Source organism: Periophthalmus magnuspinnatus, chromosome 16, assembly GCF_009829125.3.
Source record: "Periophthalmus magnuspinnatus isolate fPerMag1 chromosome 16, fPerMag1.2.pri, whole genome shotgun sequence".
Lineage (NCBI taxonomy): Eukaryota > Metazoa > Chordata > Actinopteri > Gobiiformes > Gobiidae > Periophthalmus > Periophthalmus magnuspinnatus.
Window position 1 is genome coordinate 18,570,338 of NC_047141.1, and position 22,124 is coordinate 18,592,461.

Sequence of the window (22,124 nt, forward strand, 5' to 3'; positions counted from 1 at the left end):
CCCACTTTGCCCCCAGTGTCTGTGTACACTGGTTTGATTGAGTGAGTGGTTCCCTGATGTAAAGTGCTTTAAGAAACTGAAGGTGGAAAAGCGCTATAAAAAATACGCAATAATTTATAATTTACTTACAAGTATAATTGAATCATATACTATTTGAGGTAACTGCATCTTTTGGCAATCAGTAATGTTGCCACTGTCCCAAAAACAGCAAAAACAATAGTCGCATGGATTTGTTCTGTTGATTCCATCCTTGTTGTAGTTAAGTGCACCATGCTTAACATACAGATCCCTTTTAGTACAAGCTAGCGGTATTTGGTTGTCAAGACTCCAAGATGGTCCAAACTTACAAACAAATATTCATCATTGTATCTGAATATTGTTATATAAAAGGTTAGGTTCTTCTGTCATTTCTGTTGCTTGCTGATTTTTGCAGCTTCACAATGCTACTGCGCTCTCATTAGTGTGGACAGTGGATGACTATTCCTTGTATAATGCGTTTCCCTTGGTTACCATCTGCACTAATTGACAGGTTGGCTTTTATAAAATGTGACGTAACTTAATGAACTACTGCAGCAGACAGAAGAATGGGGACTGTGAACTGAAGGTAGAGAATGTTTACAGTCCAATCACAGATCATTAAAAAAAAAAGGGTTTCATACTGTGCTGAGTTGATGCACTTTTGGTTTGAAGAGCAGTGGACACCAGAAATGTAGCTGTGGAAGACAAAAATACAAATATAATGTTAATATATTAAACATGTAGATAGGACAAGGTGGTAAAGATATTGGCAAATGGGTAGTACTCAGTTATATTTACTTGAGTAACTTTTGAAAGAATGTATACTTCTCAGAGTAGTTTTCAGACACCATACTACTTGAGTAATATATTTTGGTTACTCTTTTCATTGTCAGCAAGTTGATGACAAAAACTTTATGTTGACTATATTAAATGAATTGAACAAGTGTGATACTTCTTCAGATATTATTTTATTTTAATTATTTTCATGGTTATTTCATTAGTTTCAAAATGAATGAATAAATGTTACTGTTTATTATTCTTGAGTGTAATTTTTTTTTAGTTGTATTTAGTAATGTTACTCTTACTTGAGTATTATTTTTTGCTACCCACCTGTGGCATTTATAATTAGAGCTAACTTACTTGTAAAAAAGTCCTGTTAACACTGTGTTTTGTCTCTTTTCTCTTCTTCATCCTCTTCCTCAGTATTTGAGCATGCAGGTACTCCACTCTTTCCTCTGCTGCAGTACCAAAAAATGCCTCGCACACCATCAGTCTGAGGTGGGACAATTTTCCACTGGTGGCAGCCATGACAAGCAGCATCAGCAGTATGACCACTAAAGGGGCTATGGAGTTAAACAACAGCAGCTTGGGTTTGGGCAGGCACTGCTTTTCAAACAGGGTAATGGAGTAAGAGAAGTCAGTCGTGTGGTTTTCTTCATTCAATGAGATCCCCACTAGAGATGCAACCTTCTGTAAAGATTATAGAGAAGTTGTATTAGCAGTAAATACAGACTTTTAAGGTGCAATACAGCTCAATGCAAATTACAAGCATTTGAAAATATTTAGTTTGTGTACATATATTACTGCATAAAGTAATTTGTATAAGCTCATTTAAAGAGCTGGTATTTTCCACCAGCCAATCAAAAGCAACGAGTTAGCATAGGTGTCTTTAAAATATGTCCTATTTTGGTGCGGGTCTGCGACTGATTGTCTCCATGGAGATGTCATTGCTTCACCTGGAATCTAGATCCATTTATTTTACTATGTGCATTTTTACAGAAAAAAAAAAAAAAAAAAAATCTATTGAAAAAGCTGTGCTCTTACTGTACGTGGGCTTGTCTCTCCATAGATCTAACCTGAAACTTGGCTGTGTAGCATTACCTGCTTGTCTCCATGAAGATAGATACAGGTTAGTACAATACTGTGGAACATTCTGGGCAAAGGTATAATGTTTCTATGGCGACAAACAGATGGCAGACCCTTCATCACAAAAGCTAGTGCACCTTTAAGTTTTTTTAAATGCTAGCAGTCATTGTGTGTATATGAGTCAATGATGCTGCACTTGCAATGCACTTTTCACATTTTTTTGTTTATAATCTTGAATTTTTTACAATCTTTTTACTGAGCTTCATCTTTTTTCTTTACTTACTTTGATGCTTATTATCAAAGGGATATGAAAAGGTTCCATCTCTGATAATCTATTTGTCACAATCTTCACAAACAAATACAACAGGGCATCCACTGTTATAAATATCGTCCATGCTACAAAATGGGTTGCTACGGGGACACAGAATTTCAACATTGTCTTCATTTCTTTGGCAGTGGGTCGTACAAATTGGATTCTTGTATATATCTTCTCTTCTTCTGGTGTAAGAGGCAGCACATGTGGTCTCCCCTCTGCTTTTCTCTTGTTATCATAATCCACAAATTTGCTAGTAATATACTTGTTTTTGTACTTCATATTTTTGCAGTATTTCCTCACTTGCAGCATTATAAAAGTCAATAAAATCAGGAAGCTTATGGCTGGAAACATCTTGCTGGATACAGATGAGACAGTGGACATGACAGCTTGGGTATACCTAACTGTTTGATTCAGCATCTGCTCTGCTTGTGCAAGTCTCTCCTGGAGTATTTCTGATTCCACTTTTGGAGTAATTTTGAGCTTGGAATCCAGGTTGACCACGCCAAGATCAGTCACACCTTTCAGTACATCCCCGATCCATTTTAGCATCTTAACATAGTTGCTAAATGGAGATGTTATGGCTTCTTTCTTGGCCCTAAAGTTGCATATCAAACTCCTGGTTAATCCTGATAGATTTTCCAAGGTGTTATGGATATTTTGAAAGATGACCAAACTCGTACCAGCCGCGAGGAGTAAATTGCGACTTTTCTTCATAAAAATTGAGATAAAAAATAGCGTCCCAAAGCATCGTACTTGCTTGGAATAGAAGAGAGCTATAGTCAGCAGAAGACCGAGGCATCCAGTAATCCCAACAGCCACTCTTAAGTCATAGTCCAAAGTGCAAAACAGATATAATAATAAGAAGGAGTTCAGAATAATACTAAAAATACTGCAAGTTCCAAAAAAGATAAGGCATTTCCGAAAGTCATCCCTTTGTCCATTGGTGAAGATATTAATAGTAAGTATCCAGCAATCTTCTAACAAATGTTTTAATGCAAGCTTTGAGAGAAACATTTTAGCAGGCAAAATATGTAAAAAAAAAAAAAAAAAAAAAAAAGTGTATAATGTTTAGTCTTTGTCCCAGTGTTCGTAGACCAAACCAAACCAGCTGTGTGTCACGTTAAGAATGGATGATAGCAGCCTGCCTTCTGTAACATGACGTCTAGACCTCAAATGTGTGGTTTGCTCTCGTCTTATATAGGCCCAAACAGGAACTTATCATTGGTCATGTATCAGTCACCTCTGTTTTTAGACCACAAATTTAAGGAACCAGTCTGTATACTTATTATGGACAATATGAGTTGGCAATAAATATTAGTAGACCTATTATATCATTTACATACATAACTGAAGTTAACTCTCAGCTGTTCACTTAACTACTTTTATCATTGTGTGCGTTCTTGGATAAAGTGGTTTGAGTGGTTTCTGAAGCTTCAATATGATTCTTTCTTTCTATCTCACTGATAAAGTTGTGAGTTATATTTCTATACTTATAATGAGCAAGTTAAATATAATAATAACAACTCAGAACCACTGTAAACATGAGTGTGTAGATACAGACAAAGGTGGAGCTTAATGAAGTGAGCAGCACTGTCCTGGTGTCATGTGCATCTGTTATGTAAGATTCAAATATATTCAATCCACAGGAGAGCAGAGTCTATGTGTCTTTTTATATATCTGTACAATATGTTATGATATATGAGAGAAAATTAACAGTTATAGTCTAGATTGCTCAGTATGAAAAAGAAGGCGGTGTTAAGTGGATTATTGTAAAATGGACAGTGATTTGACCACACAAGTCAACTAAAAGTCTTAGAATTTACTGCTGTTAAGGGTCTAAAGCTGCTAAAGCAAATAACTGCTGAATTAAGATCAGAAGGTGAACACATACTGAGTGAACCTTCAGTTACTTTTTCATAGTCATAGTTTTCATAGTTCCCATAAACTGACCAAACAAATACATAACAATGATTTTAGGGGTAAAAATGTAGGACAATTTATTTATGTATTAAATCTGTGGTAATAAATTCATGTCTGTGGTGTACTGGCTTATGTGTAGTTAGTAATGTATTTTTTTTTTAAGTCTACAGGAATATGTGGAAGCTGTGTCTCTGTAACTGGATCACACAACGCGTCACATCAGTGTAATATCATTTTTTTATTTTTAATTTGAAAAATAACTTACATAAATCTCTGTACTCAACCATACTTCACCAAGACATAGCCTTGGCATTAACACATTGCACCAAAAAGAGAAAATGAAAAGGCATTCAAAAGGATCAGAACATATGTCTTTGTCATAGATCACGTGAGGCATTCTTCCTCCTCCTGCTCAGTCATCTGTGTAGCTCTTTATGCCATTGCTGACATATGAAAGTATGTACAGAGGAAAATCAACTGAAAATATACACTGTAAATGTACACTGTAGCTCAATACAATGTTATTCTCAGACATGAAAACGCAGTAATCATTGTGTGGAAAAGGAACAATGCCTCAGCTTAATTTCATTCAGACATACTGCAACTAGAAGTTTCATTTGCTTCCCACAAATGAGAAGTACTTATAATTACTAAAAATAGAAAATAAAAAATAAACTGGTCTTGGCTTTTAAATAAAACTAACAAAAATATAGTAAATTAATTCTTCTTTTTATTAAAACAAGAAAAAGTCTTTTTCTGTGGCAATATCCCTTGTTATTTGTGATTTGCTCTCTTCTCAAACTGTGCCTGTAAGACTGAACTACAGCAACACATGTTGCTGCCTCTTGATTAGTTTTAGACATCTCACTTGAACCAATGCAGATTATTTTTGCATGTTTGTCATCAATACTGAAAGAAAATACACTTGCAAACACGTCTGTTTTGTCAAACCTCTGTTAAATATAAAATATTTTCCTTGTCACGTATTTTTTCTCAAAAACCTGAAATAAATCATGACTTTGGGGGTGGAATGTTGCTGGTCCTGGTAGACCAAGAAAACGAATTTGTCTCAGAGTTCAATTGAAGGTGAGGAAGAAAAGTAATGATGCGGACATGCACTGTACAAGAAACTGCAAAAATTTCAAATATCATCTTTATCAAAACATGCTGAGTTACTGTAAGGTGTGCCCAAGCCATGTTGCAGATAATCCTTTTCAACATGCTTGTTAAAAAAAATCAAACCCAACAGAAAAAACATATGTAAACCATACAGAACGGTAACGTAACCAACAGTCCTAAATCTGGACAATATCAGGGAACTGATGGTAGCATGAATAGTACAATGGTGAGTACCCTGGGACAAGGAAGAAAAGAGAAACATGTACAATTTGCACATAATGTTTATCTTTATAAGGCCTGGGCCTTTTACAATGAAGTAAATCATTTACATGTATTTTTCATTTTCACTTTTGTCACATAAACATTTTCTGTTAAATATCTCCAAAAGTTTCCTTAGGTTTTCCTTATTTGCTTGTCTGCAAATCACAGACTTTGAATGGTCTAAAGAAACAATGTCTTTTTTATCACGATGTTGCATTCACTCCCCTTGAAAACCATGCACTAGTGAAATTTATTTTTAAAAATAATATAAATTGTTGAAAATGGCTGATCTGTTTTACTTATTTTTCATCTTTTTTGCAAGTTGCAGCCTCAAGAAAATAATTTTCTTTTTTATTCCGCTAAATTTGTCCATGCAAATTAACTAAAAGGAAAAAAAAAATCTCATAAAATTTTCATACAATATATCAACAAAGATAGAATGATGGTAGATTGTACATCTTTTCATGGGACTTGATCATTGCTATGTTCTGTGAAGTGCTGATGGTAGTCACTTCTAAAATGTCTTAGAGTAGTCTTTCTGATTTCCCATTTGGTTTGTACATAATCCTATCAGTGAGTGGGCCTTTCACATACTTTAGTTTTGAGGGAAGTGTGGATTCAAGCTGGGACACACCTCACCCAAAGTGGTCTCCAAACTCTATCTACACAGCGAGGTCTGTTGGCATGGCATGACCAAGCATCTGAATAGAAAAAAACTGTCACCTCTTCAGATACAAGCACATAGACATTAAAAAGGAAAAAAAAAAAAATTAAAAACAAAGCTAAATTAAAGCAAAACATTTATTTTTCATTCAAAAAGGGCTTCTGTAGAACTCATTTAGTGGTTCCCAGTACTGACCCCCATGGCTTTGAATTGGATGAAAACCTGGAACTGACAGATCCTCGTGCTAAGGAGTTCATTCCAGCTTCCTCCAAACGGCGGCGCAGCCAGGCGCCTGCAACACCCTTTGCAATTGTGCACAATATGTGCAACGTTTTTGCGGAAAAAACAGGATCACTGCTGCACCCCTAGAACAGGCTCAGAAGACACAACATCAAGCATGCAGTGTAACAGGGGGCGTGACCTGTATCGCAACACTGGCTGCTACAACAACGCTATCAGTCCACGCGCTGCTATGACCGAGAGAAACTGTCCAGAGACGATTGGGAAGCTCTTCGTGTCAGTGGGGCCAGAGTGGGGTCCACCAATGAGGAAGGAGGAAAGAGCTTGAACCAGCCAATCACCATGTTGGACAGGTCCAGCTCGTCTAACAGTATCTGAACTGCACCCATGAAGGATTTATGGTCCATGCGTCCGTAGTCGCCCCATACAATGACCTAGGTACAGACAAAAACAGTAAAAATCACATTTCAAAATATCACTGGACATTCATTTATAACATCTAAATATTAAATATTTGTACCTGTAAAACTTTCCCTCCTGGACTCTCCTCAAACGGCAGTTGCTGCTGGTATAGAGGATCCAAGGTTTTTCTTGCTACTTTTGTTTTCTTTTTGGCTATGCAGACCCCGTTTTCCAAAAGGTAGACCTTTACATATGGGGCTGTGGAACAGAGAAGACATATTGTTAAAAACTCTGCAAAAAATATATTAAGACTTGGTTATAGGCAGCCAAATTATATTACCTGGCAGTGCCTTGGAACCTGGTTTTCCCACAAGGCCACGAGCACGAATTACCTCCACCTCCAGCGCTCCTTTCTTCTCCACCATGCCGATCTGTATGTCACCTGGACAACACAAAGTTCAATGTTAAAGAAATGGCAATGTGCTGTATAACAGATACATAACATTGACATTATAAGTTAATCAGTTCCAAAAATGAAATTATCCTAACCCATTGGGGGAGTAGCCAGTGTCTGTCGTCCAACCAACTGGGCAGGACCAAGACCATCCAGAAAATCACTGAACTGTGCGTCTGAGGAGAGCCTCACTCCAGGAAAGATGAGACTAAAGAATACACATATTGTTAAATACAATATCCAATACAGAACAAGTATTTACGCTATTTGTTTTGCGTCCTTACTTTCCCTCCGAGCTGTAGCTGTTCATGCTGCCGTCTGTGGACTCCCGACTGGCTTGTCTGGTCATGCGACTCCTCATCTCCACTGCCAGCCCCGTCTCTGTGCTCCTCTGGATGGTGCTACGCAACTTCTTCCCTCCTGCTTCTACACACACGAGGAAAGAGAGGGAAAAAGATGATGGACTCAACGGTCAATTAACACCAATGAATCATTTTCTGAGTCATGCAACATTACATCCACATGGACAGTTTGACAATTATGTGCGGTGTTTTTTTAGAACAGCTTTAGCAACAAAGGGCCAGGACCTCAGTGAAAGGAACAGTATGTACATCTCCCAGCAGTAAGCACCGCCTACAAACATCCCGTGATAACCCGTGCCCATGCATCTGCCCCCCACAGAGACTTTTGGCTGATTCAAGGCGACAGCTGCCTGCACCATTGGCCCTGCTGCTGCTCATCTCCCTGCTGCCTCCCCAAGATCCACGTGGCCAAGCCTGTGGCCAATGTGCTCTCGCCGCACTGTCACACACACCTGCGCTCCCATATACTGAATAGGCAAAATGGTATGGAAAAATCTAACAGTGCATTCAACATATACATGTGAAGTACATCTTATGGTCTTATTACTACTACTTATTAATTTAGAGAAAGAAAGATATCAATTCCTTATCACATAAACTAGTAACATAAGACAAAATTCACAATTCATAGCTTCTTAAAATATATACAGTGCACTTTTATGGATGCTTCCGTCATATTCTAATATTCTTGACAAATCATCCAGTAATTCCAGCAATAGTCATTATCAAGAATCTAACTAGATGGCATAGACTGTGCATGTCATGTAGGCAACTTCTGATTTCATCTCTTCCATTACTAATTAGACAACTAATTAATTTTATCAAAGCAATCACAACTTTCCACAAGCTCATATTTGATAACAAGCATTCCTCTACCTATTATCTGTTCCCTTATGTGATAATTCAACTGATCATTTCTGTGTTCAAATGGGTAAAGCACACCTCGACCGTACTGTAGGCCATGGAAATCCAGGCATCATCAAGTATATATTGTGCATATTCTTCACAATTTTTCTGTCATCCAAGGAGGTGCAGAGAATAACAGGCTTGATCCTAGCGTTCCTATCTCACAAAAGTGTAAACAGAGCCACATCTTTTCAACCTTGAGATCTGGTTCATTCAGCTGGCCTCCGCCTCCTCTTCCTGCTCTTCACACAACACACAATAGGCCCCAAGCAGCAGAGGTCGGCAGTGACGTAGGCTGTAAATCTCTGCTCAAAGCCTTCTCCACCATTCACAATTTCAGAGGAAGAGTAGAAAACTGCTGTCGGGGCTTAATAATGTGCTTATGAGAGCTGTATGTTCCTATTAGATAAGACATTTTGATGTATTGTTGTTGGATAATTTGACTGACAGATCTATGTTATGTGCCCACATGTCCTAAATCAGAAACACGGAGACAAAAACCAAAGTGCTTTTTATGTCTCAAGCCCGGTTAAATCAGGGGGTTCCACCAGTTAGGGCAACATTAAATAATAATAATAATAATAATAATAATAATCTCCAAATCACTGTATTACATTGTATATAAATAAACTAAAAATATATTATTGCAAAGTGCAATGTAAAAGTTGGGAGCATCGACTATAGAAAATAAAAAAAATTGAAATATATTGTAGCTGAAAATGCTTTCATTCACATTTGATTATCTACCGTTTGCTTTTGCTGTTTATATATATATATATATATATATATATATATATATATATATATATATATATATATATAATTATTTTTATTTTTTTTACAAAGTTTAAGTATGTATTGTTGTGGAATTTCTAATAGTAAAAAAACCTTAAAGATATAAAATCAAGTAGAATTATAAATAAAAATATAAATAATACATAAGCAATTCATTCATTAGATGGCTCAAAAACATGTGAAATAGCATTATAAACAGGAGGCTTCATCCCACAATTTTAGATACTCACACTTACATTTGTGAAGTGTGAGACAGCGGCTAAATAGAAGCTGTATGGTACAAGCTGACAACCTAACGAAAAAATCAGTTTCTATATTAAACTATTAACCAAAATCATCACACATCATTAAATAATAACTATTGTTACGGCCCCAGCCCTTATGCTCTTTCCATTTTATAGTATTGGTCCTGTGTTTTGTGTTTGACTCTCTCCCCTTTCCTCACTTAATCCCAGCTGTGTGAGCCCTCACTGCCATTTTCCCACCTGGCCAATCCTGTGGTTCACCTGCAGCTGCCGCCCCCATTTAAGCAGACTCAGTACACCTGCTCAGGGCTGCTGGCCTTTGTGACCAGTTACTGTGTTTAGAGGTGTTTTGAGACACTTGTATTTAGTTAAGTAAAACGTGACTCTCATTTTCTGTCACTAATGTGACTCTGTTTTACTCGACTGTGTCAATACTGACTCTGTGTTTGTCATGTATTTGTAAAATTTGTTGCTTGGTTAAACTTGACCTTTTTTACTCTTTTGTTTAAACCCTGCACGTTACATTTTGTTCATTGAATTACTTCTTTATTTTACCATTTTTCCTTCTTGTTTTTTTGTTACCTCCCTGACTCTAGACAAGCTGGTCATAACAGTATGGTAGCTTAGGAAACATTCAACAATCCCAATACCTACTTTAACCAAACCAGACAGAGTAACAGAGGTATGCCATGATACTTGCATACAATAAATGAATGAAACCCTGTGTCATGAGTGCTACAGAAAATCCATTTTGCACTGTCATCAATGTAATAAAAACATCTCAGTGATCCTAATTAAACAAACTACTGTGCGACCCTGCTTCTGTTCACAATCAATAGCCATGTCAGTAATCCTCTATTCACATCTGCACTGCACCCCACACCAGGAGCCTGTCTCTTACCTCCATCCTCCTCATCAAACGAGTTCATGCAGGGGAAATAGACTGCCAGAGCCTCGAAGGACGCAGACAAACTCATCTTGCTCTGGGACCGCTGTATCCGCATCCCTGCAGCCTGGGCAGAGGTCTCACTGCTTTGCCTCCCCATGGTCACAATCTGATGTTTGTTTCAAAAAATATTAGACTTGTTTTTCTAAGCTCCAAAAGTCTATATTGAACATTTGGCCTAGATCGTATTATGCTGTAATGCTATTCCTTTTGCGCTCAGAGTAGTAGATACAGAGAGATGTTTCAGAGTCCAGGTCTTGTGCTGTCTGAGCCTGACGCTGCCGCAGCACCTCTTCTTCTCTGGAGGGGGAGGGGGAAAACTGCATCGCTCATAGCCAATCAGAGCGCTTGGATGCTTAGCCGTACCTCAGCTGGCTCTGCGGGTGGACCAGCTCTACCCAGTGATACGGTTAGTGAGCCCACAAAAATCTTGAAACTTTTCTTAATAATATACAGTCCCCTCTAATCTACGGAGGGTATGATTGAATGAATTCATTTTATTGGGCTGTGTTGATCAGCTTCACTGGAGATGGTTGTGCCACAGCAGTCACTCAGTGTTCACGTGCTCACCTCACTGCTCTGTGTTTTCAGAGTGTCCACGCAGGGTGAAAAATGGATGTTCATTTAGCCAGCCAACGGCCATTACTTACTAACTGCCATTATATCATTTTGAAAAAGTTGTGCATGCACTTTAAAAGAACTGTGTTCTGTGTCTTTTCTAAAGGCAAATAAAGTATAACAGAGATTTTTGTTTAAAGAACATACAAATGGTTTGGGGGTTTTCATGAAATACATGTAAGTCATCTAGAAAAATAAATCAGCAATCATCACCCTTCCATCATTCCAGCTTAATTATAAAAGCTTTTCATTTAAGATATTGTTTTGCTCCTTATCATATACATGGAGCACAAACTTGTAAATTTACTGACAAAGTAATAAACATTCATCTACAAGATAGATATTAACCAATTTGAGAACAGTTCATTGATAAAACAAAGGGCTCGCTCCAAATACCCAGTCTACAAATTACATCTTTTTAGAACAAAATAAAGATATGAGTTGATGCTGGGCAAATGCTTAAAGTAAAATAGGAATGTGACAGTCTCTGTACAACCAAACATGGCATGGTTTGATTTGGTATATGTTGGCACCATTCTCTTGAATACTCCAACAATACTTGCAGACTTTTTTAATTACACAATGAAAACGTCCATTCAGGTGATCTCTGTGTTCACATATGTGCAGACATGTTCTCTGTGTCTGTTTAATAAATGTCAAAATAGCTGTTCCTGCTCCAGAGCTGACACAGTTCAAAGACCTGGCTGTGTCTTGTTTTGGATAGCTCAGTGGCAGCAGAGGCCCTGAGAGAGCCTGTTATAAAGATGGGCACTATATTAAATGAAGCCAGACTCTGCAGTGTCACAGCTTAAGAAAAGTCCCTGATGCAAACACAGAGCCACCCTCTTCCAGTAGAGAAGCACTTAAGTGTGGCATCCAACTGCACTTTTTCAACTGGATCAACGGAGTGCAAGTGTGAACAGTATTATACAGTACTATAGGAGGTATGCAGTATGGAAATAGACATTTTCATAAATAGATAGTAACCGTTTACTATATGCTGCCGATTCCATCTTTAAATCATAATAAAACTGATAACAATATAAAATGACACACATTACTCTGTAGATCTTTCTGATGAAAAGTTATACATACTTACATACTAGTTATATATACTTATTTAGTTGTTTGTTTGTTTTTCCTGATAGAGCCAGTTAATGCCATGGAGTGAAATAAAACAACAATATAATAATAACTAACTGTTTGCATTTATCCTTTTGTGAAAGCCAAAGCATCATTATCTGCACAACCTTCATAAATCAAGCACTCAGACAGCCGCTTCACCGTCTGTTGAAAGCCCTCCGAGACCCTGTACGCCCACAACATCCCAACAGCAGCAGATACAAGAAAATAAGGTTAATGAATGTGGCACTTTACTCAGTGAACCTATTTTCTTTATGTAATAAAACAACAACCAAAGTAGCTTGTAAGGCTATATTTGTACTGCGTAAAAAACACTGTAAGATATAAAGCTAAGTTTGACATTATATTTAGACTTTCACAGGACACAGATCTTAGCAATATGCTTCATTATTCACTTCTATTTAATGTCTCTTGCCACTTTCATATTTCCACATTCGTCACATTTCAAAGTTCAGTAATTTTGGACAGTTTGCTATTCTCGTCTTTCACAAAGAGTAAATCATAAAAAAATTGTGAATCTTTGATTTTGTTATTAATCTATTAGTAATATTTTTAGTAATAATACAGGTGACAGTAGCTCAGTTGGTAAAGTTGTTTGTCCACTGATCCCAAGGTTGGTGGTTTGAATCCTGCTCTCGACATAAACATCATTGGCTGAGCGGTCAGATCGGCTGACCCACAGGTTGTCAGACACTTAACCCACCTTGCCCTCAGTGTCTGCATACGCTGGTGTAAGAATGGGTGAGTGGTTCCTTGATGTAAAGTGCTTTGAACATGGAACAGTGCTATACAAAAACTTGACCATTTACCATTTTGTTGATTATTTGTAGTAGTACCTGTAATATCATTTCATATTTTTTTTTATATTAAAATGCTTAATTTAATTCTAAAATGTACATACCATAAATAAGAGTATACAGTATACTATCATTATAGAGTAAACATTATATTATCATGTGATTAAAAGCAGACTTCCTTTGAGGTCATGAATGTACACAAGTTTCTCTGAAGCATGACTAGTAATATACATACTATTGGACAATCCTATGACGATTCGATAGGAAATCCACTCTTTGACTGGAAACCCCATTACTGCACAAAGCAAGCATCCAAAGCATCTCTTCTTCTATTCTCTAGTTCAACAACATGGAGTGTCATATCCCAGAAGTCCATGCTTTAGCCCCTCCCCTGTGCACCCTGATCATACACAGACCTCTCTGGAGGAGCAGGTGATTGATGAGGGGCGACTAGGCCAAACGTCAGACCACGGCATGGGCGCTGCGAAGTGTAAACTGTAGTCTACTGGAGGGCTAGAACACACACACACATGTAAGCAGAACACACACACTCGGAGCACTTAAGAGGGACACGCAGCCATACATGCACAAAGGTGGTGGACAAATACACTCCTGCCTCCTTCCCAGTTTACATTCCTCACTGAAGACAAGATTTACTGGAGCTTCCCACTTGGGTTTGGCAGGACATAAGGAGTAAAGGACATTCTGAGTAAATGTACTATTATTAAAATATAACTATGTTATCATAATAAACGGTAGGGACTGAAATAGAGCATGTTGAAGTCGTATTGCTCATTTTATCTTTATGTCATCTTAAGTACTCAGTATGATGTGTTTTAAATGCCAGGGCTATCATCATGTGCTGTTAATAACTGTTGCCTTAACCAGTAATATAATGTGGTTTGTTGGCATGTCTGTTTGAAACCTAGCTTTGGAAAGACATGTTTGGATTTTTATGTTAATGTTTGGAATAGGTGATTAAAACATAAATAAATAAATACTATAATAATAATAATAATAATAATAACAATAATAATAATAATAATAATAATAATAATAATAAAACAAAAATCAAAACAAAATCTGTACAAATCATTATTTAGTAAGACTTTACAATAGCTACACTTTAAAAATAACTACATTACAATAACTACACTTTAAGAAGATGTGGTGCCCATTTTTTCACTTAAAAAAGCATTTACCACCGAACTAGAGAATGGCCGAACTGTTTACAAAAACTTGATAGGGACAATCTGAAAAAAACAATTTTCAATTTCTTTTTGAACCATCTACAATTATTACTTGGTAATATCTAGAGACATTCAAAAACAAGTGGACAAAATTGCTGGTGCTTTTCAGTTGACACATTTGCAGAAAATGATCACAGTTGCTATTTAAGACCTGATGTGGGCTGAAGCGAAACATTGAGCAATAAAAATAAAGTGAAAACTGAAATCGGCCATACAATATATAGCAAATGCTGTGTTTTTGGATTGTGGATCATCAAAGTATGATCATTTCTCATAGCAAAAGAGGAATAACTTTATTTTGTGGGAAATGTTTCACACAAGTTCATGACTAAGCAGACCACAAAATCAATGTCTCACCAAACTCCCTCCTGACAGGAACAAACAATCATATGTCGGCAGAGTATTTTTAGGACTAACTCAGATCTAAAAACATAGAAAACTAAAGTTAGTACAATACAAACTGGGATGTACTGTGCTCAAATGTAAATTTAGAATTTATGATGTTTCTAAGCTTAGCTAGAAATATATTTTATACAGGTGAAAGAGACAAGGCTGAAAAGCAAGAGCAAACATGTAAAGCCTAACTGACTGAGAGTAGATGGACTCCACTCACAGTAAGAATGCGTTTATTGTTTTTAATCAAAACACCTGCAATTATTTCTACCAATACTAATACTACTACCCAGTAAAGCATATGAAATCACTTTTACATTTAAAATATATATATTTTATCACCAGTTTATTAAACTTAGTTACTTTAGTTAGTTTTGGCTATCGTGCTGCCTAGAGAATACACATAAGTCCAAGACCGAGTTACAGGTCAGATCTTTGGAAAAGCAAGCCCATTCCACACTAAATTTGTTTAATGCCATACGGTGGAACAATCCAGGTGGTGGACCCTCCGCCAGAATAAGTTACATAATTGCTTAATTGAAACTAAAATTGTACAATAATGGGGTAGCATCAAAATAGTATGTATGCATCTAGAATCACATAGTCAAAGCACTACCAAGAAATTCCTATTACACTGAGCCAAATGCACAGTGTAGATCAAGACAGAAGAAAGCAGTTATGAGCAGGTACTAATCATTGTGTAAAACAGGCAGATTGAGACCTCTAGGTGTCACTATTTGAGTAAGATCTTTCTTCTTTACTTCTGAATCAATATTCACTTTAAATTTAGGTCACTGCTTTGCAAGTTAAAAAGGCCTGTTACATAAGAACAAAATGCAACCTCTATACAACAATGTCTGTGTAGACCCTCAGTCGTCCAGGTCTGATCCATAGCAAACAATAAAGTTAAATCTGTCAACTGGACAAATCTTGTAGGAGTGAAGACGTTTCGCCGCTCATCCAAGCCGCTCTCTCTATATACAACAATGCAAATGAATGACTATGTAAGCTTCTAGAGAGAGGGCAGAAGCAACAGTTGTCGCTAGTGTCCCAGTGCAGCGCTCCAACCTGGACTACTGTGTTCTCATCATGCATCATCCAGAGGGCTGCATGTCTACTAGGCCCCCAAGGAGATTAATTAGCGACTCGGGCTATAGCTGGAGGAGCTGCTGAGATAGGCACCAAAACTCAAGTCTCAATGATAAATGACCTCGGCTGCAAGCTTAAAGTTCAGCTTTTTCACTACACACGAAAGAGGGCCGCAACTACGTCAAACCCAATCATGGGAGAGGAGTGCTGCATTGTTCCCAGCTATTTTAGGCACAGTGCATTCACTTACCTCTGTTCTATTCCTACACTGCAGTGTGTTAAGAAGCTCTAGGTCTGTACAAGCTGAAAATAAATCTCAGTTGGAAAAAAAACAGTTTTGGGTTAATAATGCAATACAACTAGAGCCAATCAAAGATAGCAGACAATGGTCATGTTAGTGCCCCTGCAGTAACTGAGCAGGTGACAAATAGATGTATATAACCCTCTCAGTGCAGTTCTACAAATAATCATTCTGCAATTGGTCTCACTGAAAAGTATCAGGAAAAGAACAGCTCTACCCATTCACAAATGCACAGTTTGCTCTGTTTTTGTTCCATATTTCTGCTGTTACGTACGCCTGTCAGCCCGTCAACATGATTATTTTGGGTCCATTGGAGGCTTTGCCTTTGGCTTCTATTCCAAACCACAATGTTGCCCTGTCATCGGTCAAATCAAGCTCAAGCACAGCAGCATGAGTGGTTCACCACTCTTTTGAGTAACTGAACTAAAAAAAAAAACAACAAAAAAAAACCCCTAAGATTTTCTACTTCTGTACTTAAAAGTCATGATAACGTTTGGCTTCTGGTCTAGGAAATAATTACCTATGTCACTTCACTTTGGTAGCCTCCAACTTGCACGCACAAAGTAGAGCAACATTGCAAAAAATCCTCAGTCACTTTTATCAGGTCAAAATTCATTATCGTCCATTACTTTGAATAGTCTGTCTGGGTCACAAGAGAGCGCAGCGCACATAACATAACTAGAGTACTCGGGGCTGAGGCCAAAGCATTAAAATGAACTATATGAGCTCAACCTGGTTTGACACACACTCAGAATAATACTCCCCACTCCTTCTCCCCTCTACATTATTGTCTGTAATGGGCCAATCTCCAGTACAATCACGTGGTCCCACTAAATGAGGCAGAAGATGGAACACGGGCTGTGATTATATTTCTGAAAGACCGTCACAGGAGATGAAGAAAATATACTCAAACTGGAATTATCACCAACTGTGAACAGTATATTAAAAATCAAGGGTTATAAAGGTATTGAAAAGCATCATGGGAACCATTATGAAAACCCGGTAACGGGCAGTGATGAAGTACTTAATTTTGTTACTTAAGTAAAAGTAGAGATGCAGAGGCAAAAAGTTACTTAATATTACTTATGTAAAAGTATTTAAATACCTGTTAAAAAAATAACTTTAAGAGTAAAAAGTATTAAGTAAAAGTATTTCACACAAGTGTTGTTAACTTGTTAAAGTGTTAAATGTAGTGGCAGATCAAAAATGATCAATCAAAAATGATACATTTTTGGTCAACAGCAATTTGAATCAGTGTCTTAATTTTCCTCATGAAGTTTGAATATTTATTATTTAAATACACAAAATTCAAACTTCAACTTATTATTTAAGTTGAAGCTTGAACTCAAAAACTTTAGTCAGGATGTTACCCCCCCATCCCATTCAGGCCAGTTAAAAAGGTGCTGGAGTAAAAAGTACAGATACCTGCTCTCAGATGTAGTGAAGAAAAAGTAAAAAGTATCCACTGTAAAATGTACTTAAGTAAAGTACAGATACCTAAAAATTGCACTTAAGTACAGTACTTTACTACTTTCACTTTGTTACGTTCCAGCATGGGTAATGGGTAGCCCATAACAAATACAGCACTGGTAAATTATATGCTAAAAATGCAATATGCACTCCAAAATTACAGAAAAAGTTAAAGTAAATGTACTACTACTACTACTACTACTACTACTACTACTACTACTACTACTACTACTACTGTAAAACACATGAAATTACTTTGACATTTAAAATAGGTTTTGTATCACTAGTATATTTATCTTGAGAAATAAAAAGAGGCTGCCTGAGCTGCCTCTCACAGTACAAATCTAAATAAATGCACAGACAATAATGAATAAATATAGGCTTGCAGTAATCATGCAGGATTTGACTTGAGCTGAGTAAGATGGTAGAGCAGCAGTTTAGTTGTAGTGTGTGGAGAATAAAGTGGCTCTCGTTCAGGCTTCAAGCATAATGTTCTTGCCCAGAAGACTGCTGACTGCTCCATTGGACAATTGAGTATAATAAATCAATTTGATGTTTCGGCTTACTCATGATGATCCCACTAACACACAAAACCCCAAAGCAGCACATGTATGCACTTAGCATAGCATTACAGTCTCCATTAAAAGACTATTTCAGTATGAAACAGATCTACTACTATCCTCAGTTTGAAACAACTCAGTACACCACTGTCACTGAAACGTTTTTTGTCTGTTTTTAAGTAAAAGGTCAGATTATGTCGGAAGATCACATTTTAACACATTTAACGCTACAAAACCTCATATTATTCATGAGACCTAAGTTTCATTTCTTTAGGTTAATAACGTTTTTCCTTTTAATTTATATACCTCTATATTTCAATGCATATAAAATGCTATAATGGAAAGTAGTGCACTTGGGGTGACAGTGGCTATCATTGTGTCCTTGGGCAAAACACCTTCACACATTCTACATTCAGCACATACTATGTAAGGTGAGTGCAATTGGTAGGTAGTGGCTGGAGTGGCCCATTGCACAGATCAGCAATCTCACCTCTGTCAGTCTACCTCAGGACGGCTGTGGCTGCAGAAATAGCTCAACCACACAGTGTGTGAAGTAAATAAATAATAAAGATCTTGGAGCACATTTAAAGGCCCTATATAAATTCATGTTTGCCAAAGATGCTTTCTGCACTGTGTTTACAGCAGTGATCACAATAAAACTGTGCATCTTTTGAGTTCACCTCTTCACAAAGTAGGGCAGAGGCATCTTGGCGTTTGTGCAGAAAAGAGACGTTAAATATTGAATAGCAGAGCCAAGCCTTGCTCTCAGAGTCCATGTGATGCACTTAGGAGCCCTGGGCGACACATTGATAGCTCTTTGAGAGTTCCTGAGTTTGTACTGCAGAAGCATGAGCAAAAAGTGTCCGTGATTATAAGAAATAAGCATGTATTGCTGTAACATATTATTATTTATTATTGCTGTAACATATTTCCTACAAGTTCTGTTGTAATTATTTGCTTATGCTGATGTCTGTGTAATCCCTCAGTCATCCAGGTCTGATCCATAGCAAAAGACGAAATTTAAATTGGTCAACTGGACAAATCGTAGGACTGAAGACATTTTCTTCTCATCCAAGCTGCTTCTTCAGTTCTACCAATTTGGATATTAAAAAACCAAACTTAATAAATTACCAATAATGATTGTATGATTTAGTTTTGTACTTCAGTTATGTATGAAAATGTACTGTATATACATTTTCCATAAACAATATCTGAAAAACTATTGACTTTTATGAAAAAACAAATTTCCCTGAACAATAGGCTGTCTTAAAACAACAACAACAACAACATTATAACTAGGTATCACAATACACGAAAAACCCAAATAAGATACTAAAAACTTATATGCAATGCAGTACACTCCCCAGTTCAATCCAGGAGATCATACCAAAAAGTGGCTTGACACTGAAATATGACAGAGAAGGTGAATTATTAATGCACAATGATAGTGCAGAGCATGTGCAGACAAATCACGTGGATCCAGGGGTGCAGCGGTGTGCCACGTGAGCCCTGCCCCACTCCCCCTCTCCTCTCACCGGTCACACATGCACCAGCCCTCTCCACCACACCAAAACACACCAAACAAAACCTCACCCGTGATTACTGACCACTTTAGCCTTGAATACTGCAGATGAAAAGGCCTTAAACACTGAAGGGACCCACAGGGGAGCCACAACCACCAAGCAAAACACATTGACTGACCCCACACCACAACAGTCCCCAGTCATCCAGAAAACATCACCGCACACCACCTGCTATGTTGTTTTTCATACTGTTTTGCACCAGCTTTTCCCAGATAGATATTGAGTGCTCTTGAATGGTAAAAATACCTTGGCCTGGAAAAACAACAACTAATTACGCAGTTCATTCCAACCATGTGAAATTGTGAACGTACAAAACTTTGAAATCCATATTTTCCAAAAACTCAAATAAGAAGCCAGAAAAAGTAATAAAAGAAGCAAAATATAAGCTATGATAGAGGTGAAAGCATTACAATTGCAAAATGATTAAATTAAAGGATGGCTAAAAATGCAGAAAAACATTCCACAAACTGGCATCCAGTAAACCTAGAGAAAATTTAAATTAGTTTTTCCTAAAATAAAAACACAATTAGGAAAATCACACATTGATTAGTTGGTCTTGATTCCTGGACAGTTCAATGCTACATCACTGGTAAGGAAAAAGTTGTTAACAAGTTAAACATTCAATATAAAAACAAATGCAAAGTTGAAAAGACAACATGTAAAAATGTGAAAATGTTGGCTGTCCTACCTGTTTGGCTGAGTTGAGAGGTGCTCCGGCTCTTGCGTGACATGCCAACCATGGCCTGCATTTTGGCACCAATGCTGGAGCGCCTCTTCTTGTCGTCAGTGCCTACCGTACCAACCGCCGTGTCCGACTGGCTGCCGTCTGTCTTTTCCAGATTACACATGTCGCCGCTGATACTTGTGCTCTTGGTCATGTTCATCCCACCGGAGGATCCCATCTGCCTGTTTTTCATTTTGGATGCAAAGTCACTGTCAGCCAACCCGCCACAGAGGAAGCAGGAGGACAGGGAATAGACAGGGACAGAGGAGAGGGGAGAGGAGGCCCGTGGAGAGCACCGTGAGGAAGAGGAGGAGGAGGAGAGGAGGAAGGTGCGAAGGATTTAGGACAGGGACAGGAGAACCAGGAAGTGAGGGGTGGAGAGGGACAAAAGGACAGAATTCAGGTAAAACTTTTCATGACTTACAGTATAGAATTTGTGGGAGTGTGGAGAGATGTGCAACTAACCGGGCTGTGAACATGCAGCCTACTGAGATCAAGTGTTCTATATAACAACTATAGATAAAAAGATTGATTTGAAACGCCAAAAAAATACTTGTATAGGGTTGTTTTAATGTTGTATTTTGTGTAATTAATTGCATATACAAGAAACATGATTCTTCTGCATATTCAGTTCAATTTGCTTCTCATTTCTACACGACTAATATACTTTACTGGAGCAGGCACCAGGAGTAAACCAGTTCAATTTTACCTCTAAATGTCCCTTAAGACCTAAAACTGTCACAGAATCCAGGCTAGGGTTGAATGCTAATGGGATTTTTCTGAAATACAGCAGTGATCACTCTGAAGTAAGGTTTGTGTTGCATGGGTATCAATCATCCTCTCAAATTATGGTTTATCAATATTTGGTTGTGAAATGAAAAAAAAAAATCAATGTAGACCAGAAATTTTGTATCTGTAACTTTTTAACTTGTGACACGGGTTAAAAATGGAAAAGCTCCCACCACCGCTCTTGTTCTCCACTCTAAAAAGGAAGTAGGACAGGATCTAATTTGAGGTCCTATTTTAGTCCTGCCAGTAAAATTATCTTTAAGAGACAAATGACTTTCTGTATCACGGGCCTTGCATTCTTAATGAGCTGAGGTACTTGTAGAGCCTCCAGGCCACCGCTCATTAATTAAAGTTTCTGACCTCTACCATGTCACAGTGTTGAACAGACAAGCCATGGAGGAGAGGCGAGCCTTATAAAATGAGAATGATACAACCCACTGTGACAATTACATCATTAATTACAATTAATTATGGCACAGAAATTATGGTTTAACATTACTATTACTTAACGTCACTTCTTTATCATCAAATTTCAGAACATGAACCCAACCTATTAACCAACAGCAGATAATAATTTTTATTTTACATAGATGAGCTACAATTTTAAATTTCCACAGTAATTTAGAGTAACAAACACTAACAACTGTGGTAAAGTAAGGTAGGTAATAATTTAGGATCAAATGAAAACCTAGTGTGGGGTCAATACTTCTGCAGCTAAAATGCTAAGTCTGCAAACCGATCACCAGTTAAATTAACAAAAAACTACAAGAGGCATCTGAGTAGTTATCATTTACCAAAAACACCTTGATTTTTCACATATTGTAGCATTCTGTCGCTAATCCACATTTCTCCTATGGAACTGCATCATGTTCCACTTCACGTTTGCCTGAAGT

At 37.5% G+C, this 22,124-nt stretch overlaps 2 protein-coding genes across 9 annotated transcripts in view; both read right to left on the reverse strand.

Moving 5' to 3' along the window:
- Positions 1–653: 653 nt before the first annotated feature.
- On the reverse strand, positions 654–3,214 carry LOC117384189 (dendritic cell-specific transmembrane protein). Its single transcript, XM_055228081.1, has 3 exons — positions 2,168–3,214; positions 1,159–1,488; positions 654–713 (listed from the first exon to the last, which is right to left on the reverse strand). Exons 1-3 carry the CDS (start codon positions 3,212–3,214, stop codon positions 654–656), a joined length of 1,437 nt encoding a protein of 478 aa, XP_055084056.1.
- A 1,127-nt stretch (positions 3,215–4,341) lies between these two features.
- The window catches only part of rims2a (regulating synaptic membrane exocytosis 2a), a 99,943-nt gene continuing 82,160 nt past the window's right edge, over positions 4,342–22,124 (reverse strand). For 3 of the 8 annotated variants that reach the window (XM_055228159.1, XM_055228155.1, XM_055228160.1), the window contains 6 exons: positions 20,407–20,651; positions 7,545–7,686; positions 7,356–7,468; positions 7,147–7,248; positions 6,925–7,064; positions 4,398–6,838 (listed from right to left, as the gene is read on the reverse strand). In XM_055228159.1, the coding sequence (XP_055084134.1) occupies positions 6,635–6,838; positions 6,925–7,064; positions 7,147–7,248; positions 7,356–7,468; positions 7,545–7,686; positions 20,407–20,651 (946 nt within the window). In that variant the 3' untranslated portion in view covers positions 4,398–6,634. Of the gene's footprint in view, positions 6,839–6,924; positions 7,065–7,146; positions 7,249–7,355; positions 7,469–7,544; positions 7,687–10,469; positions 10,851–20,406; positions 20,652–22,124 lie in introns of those variants that run through there. The other 5 variants (XM_055228158.1, XM_055228161.1, XM_055228157.1 and 2 more) reach the window with 3 other exon arrangements.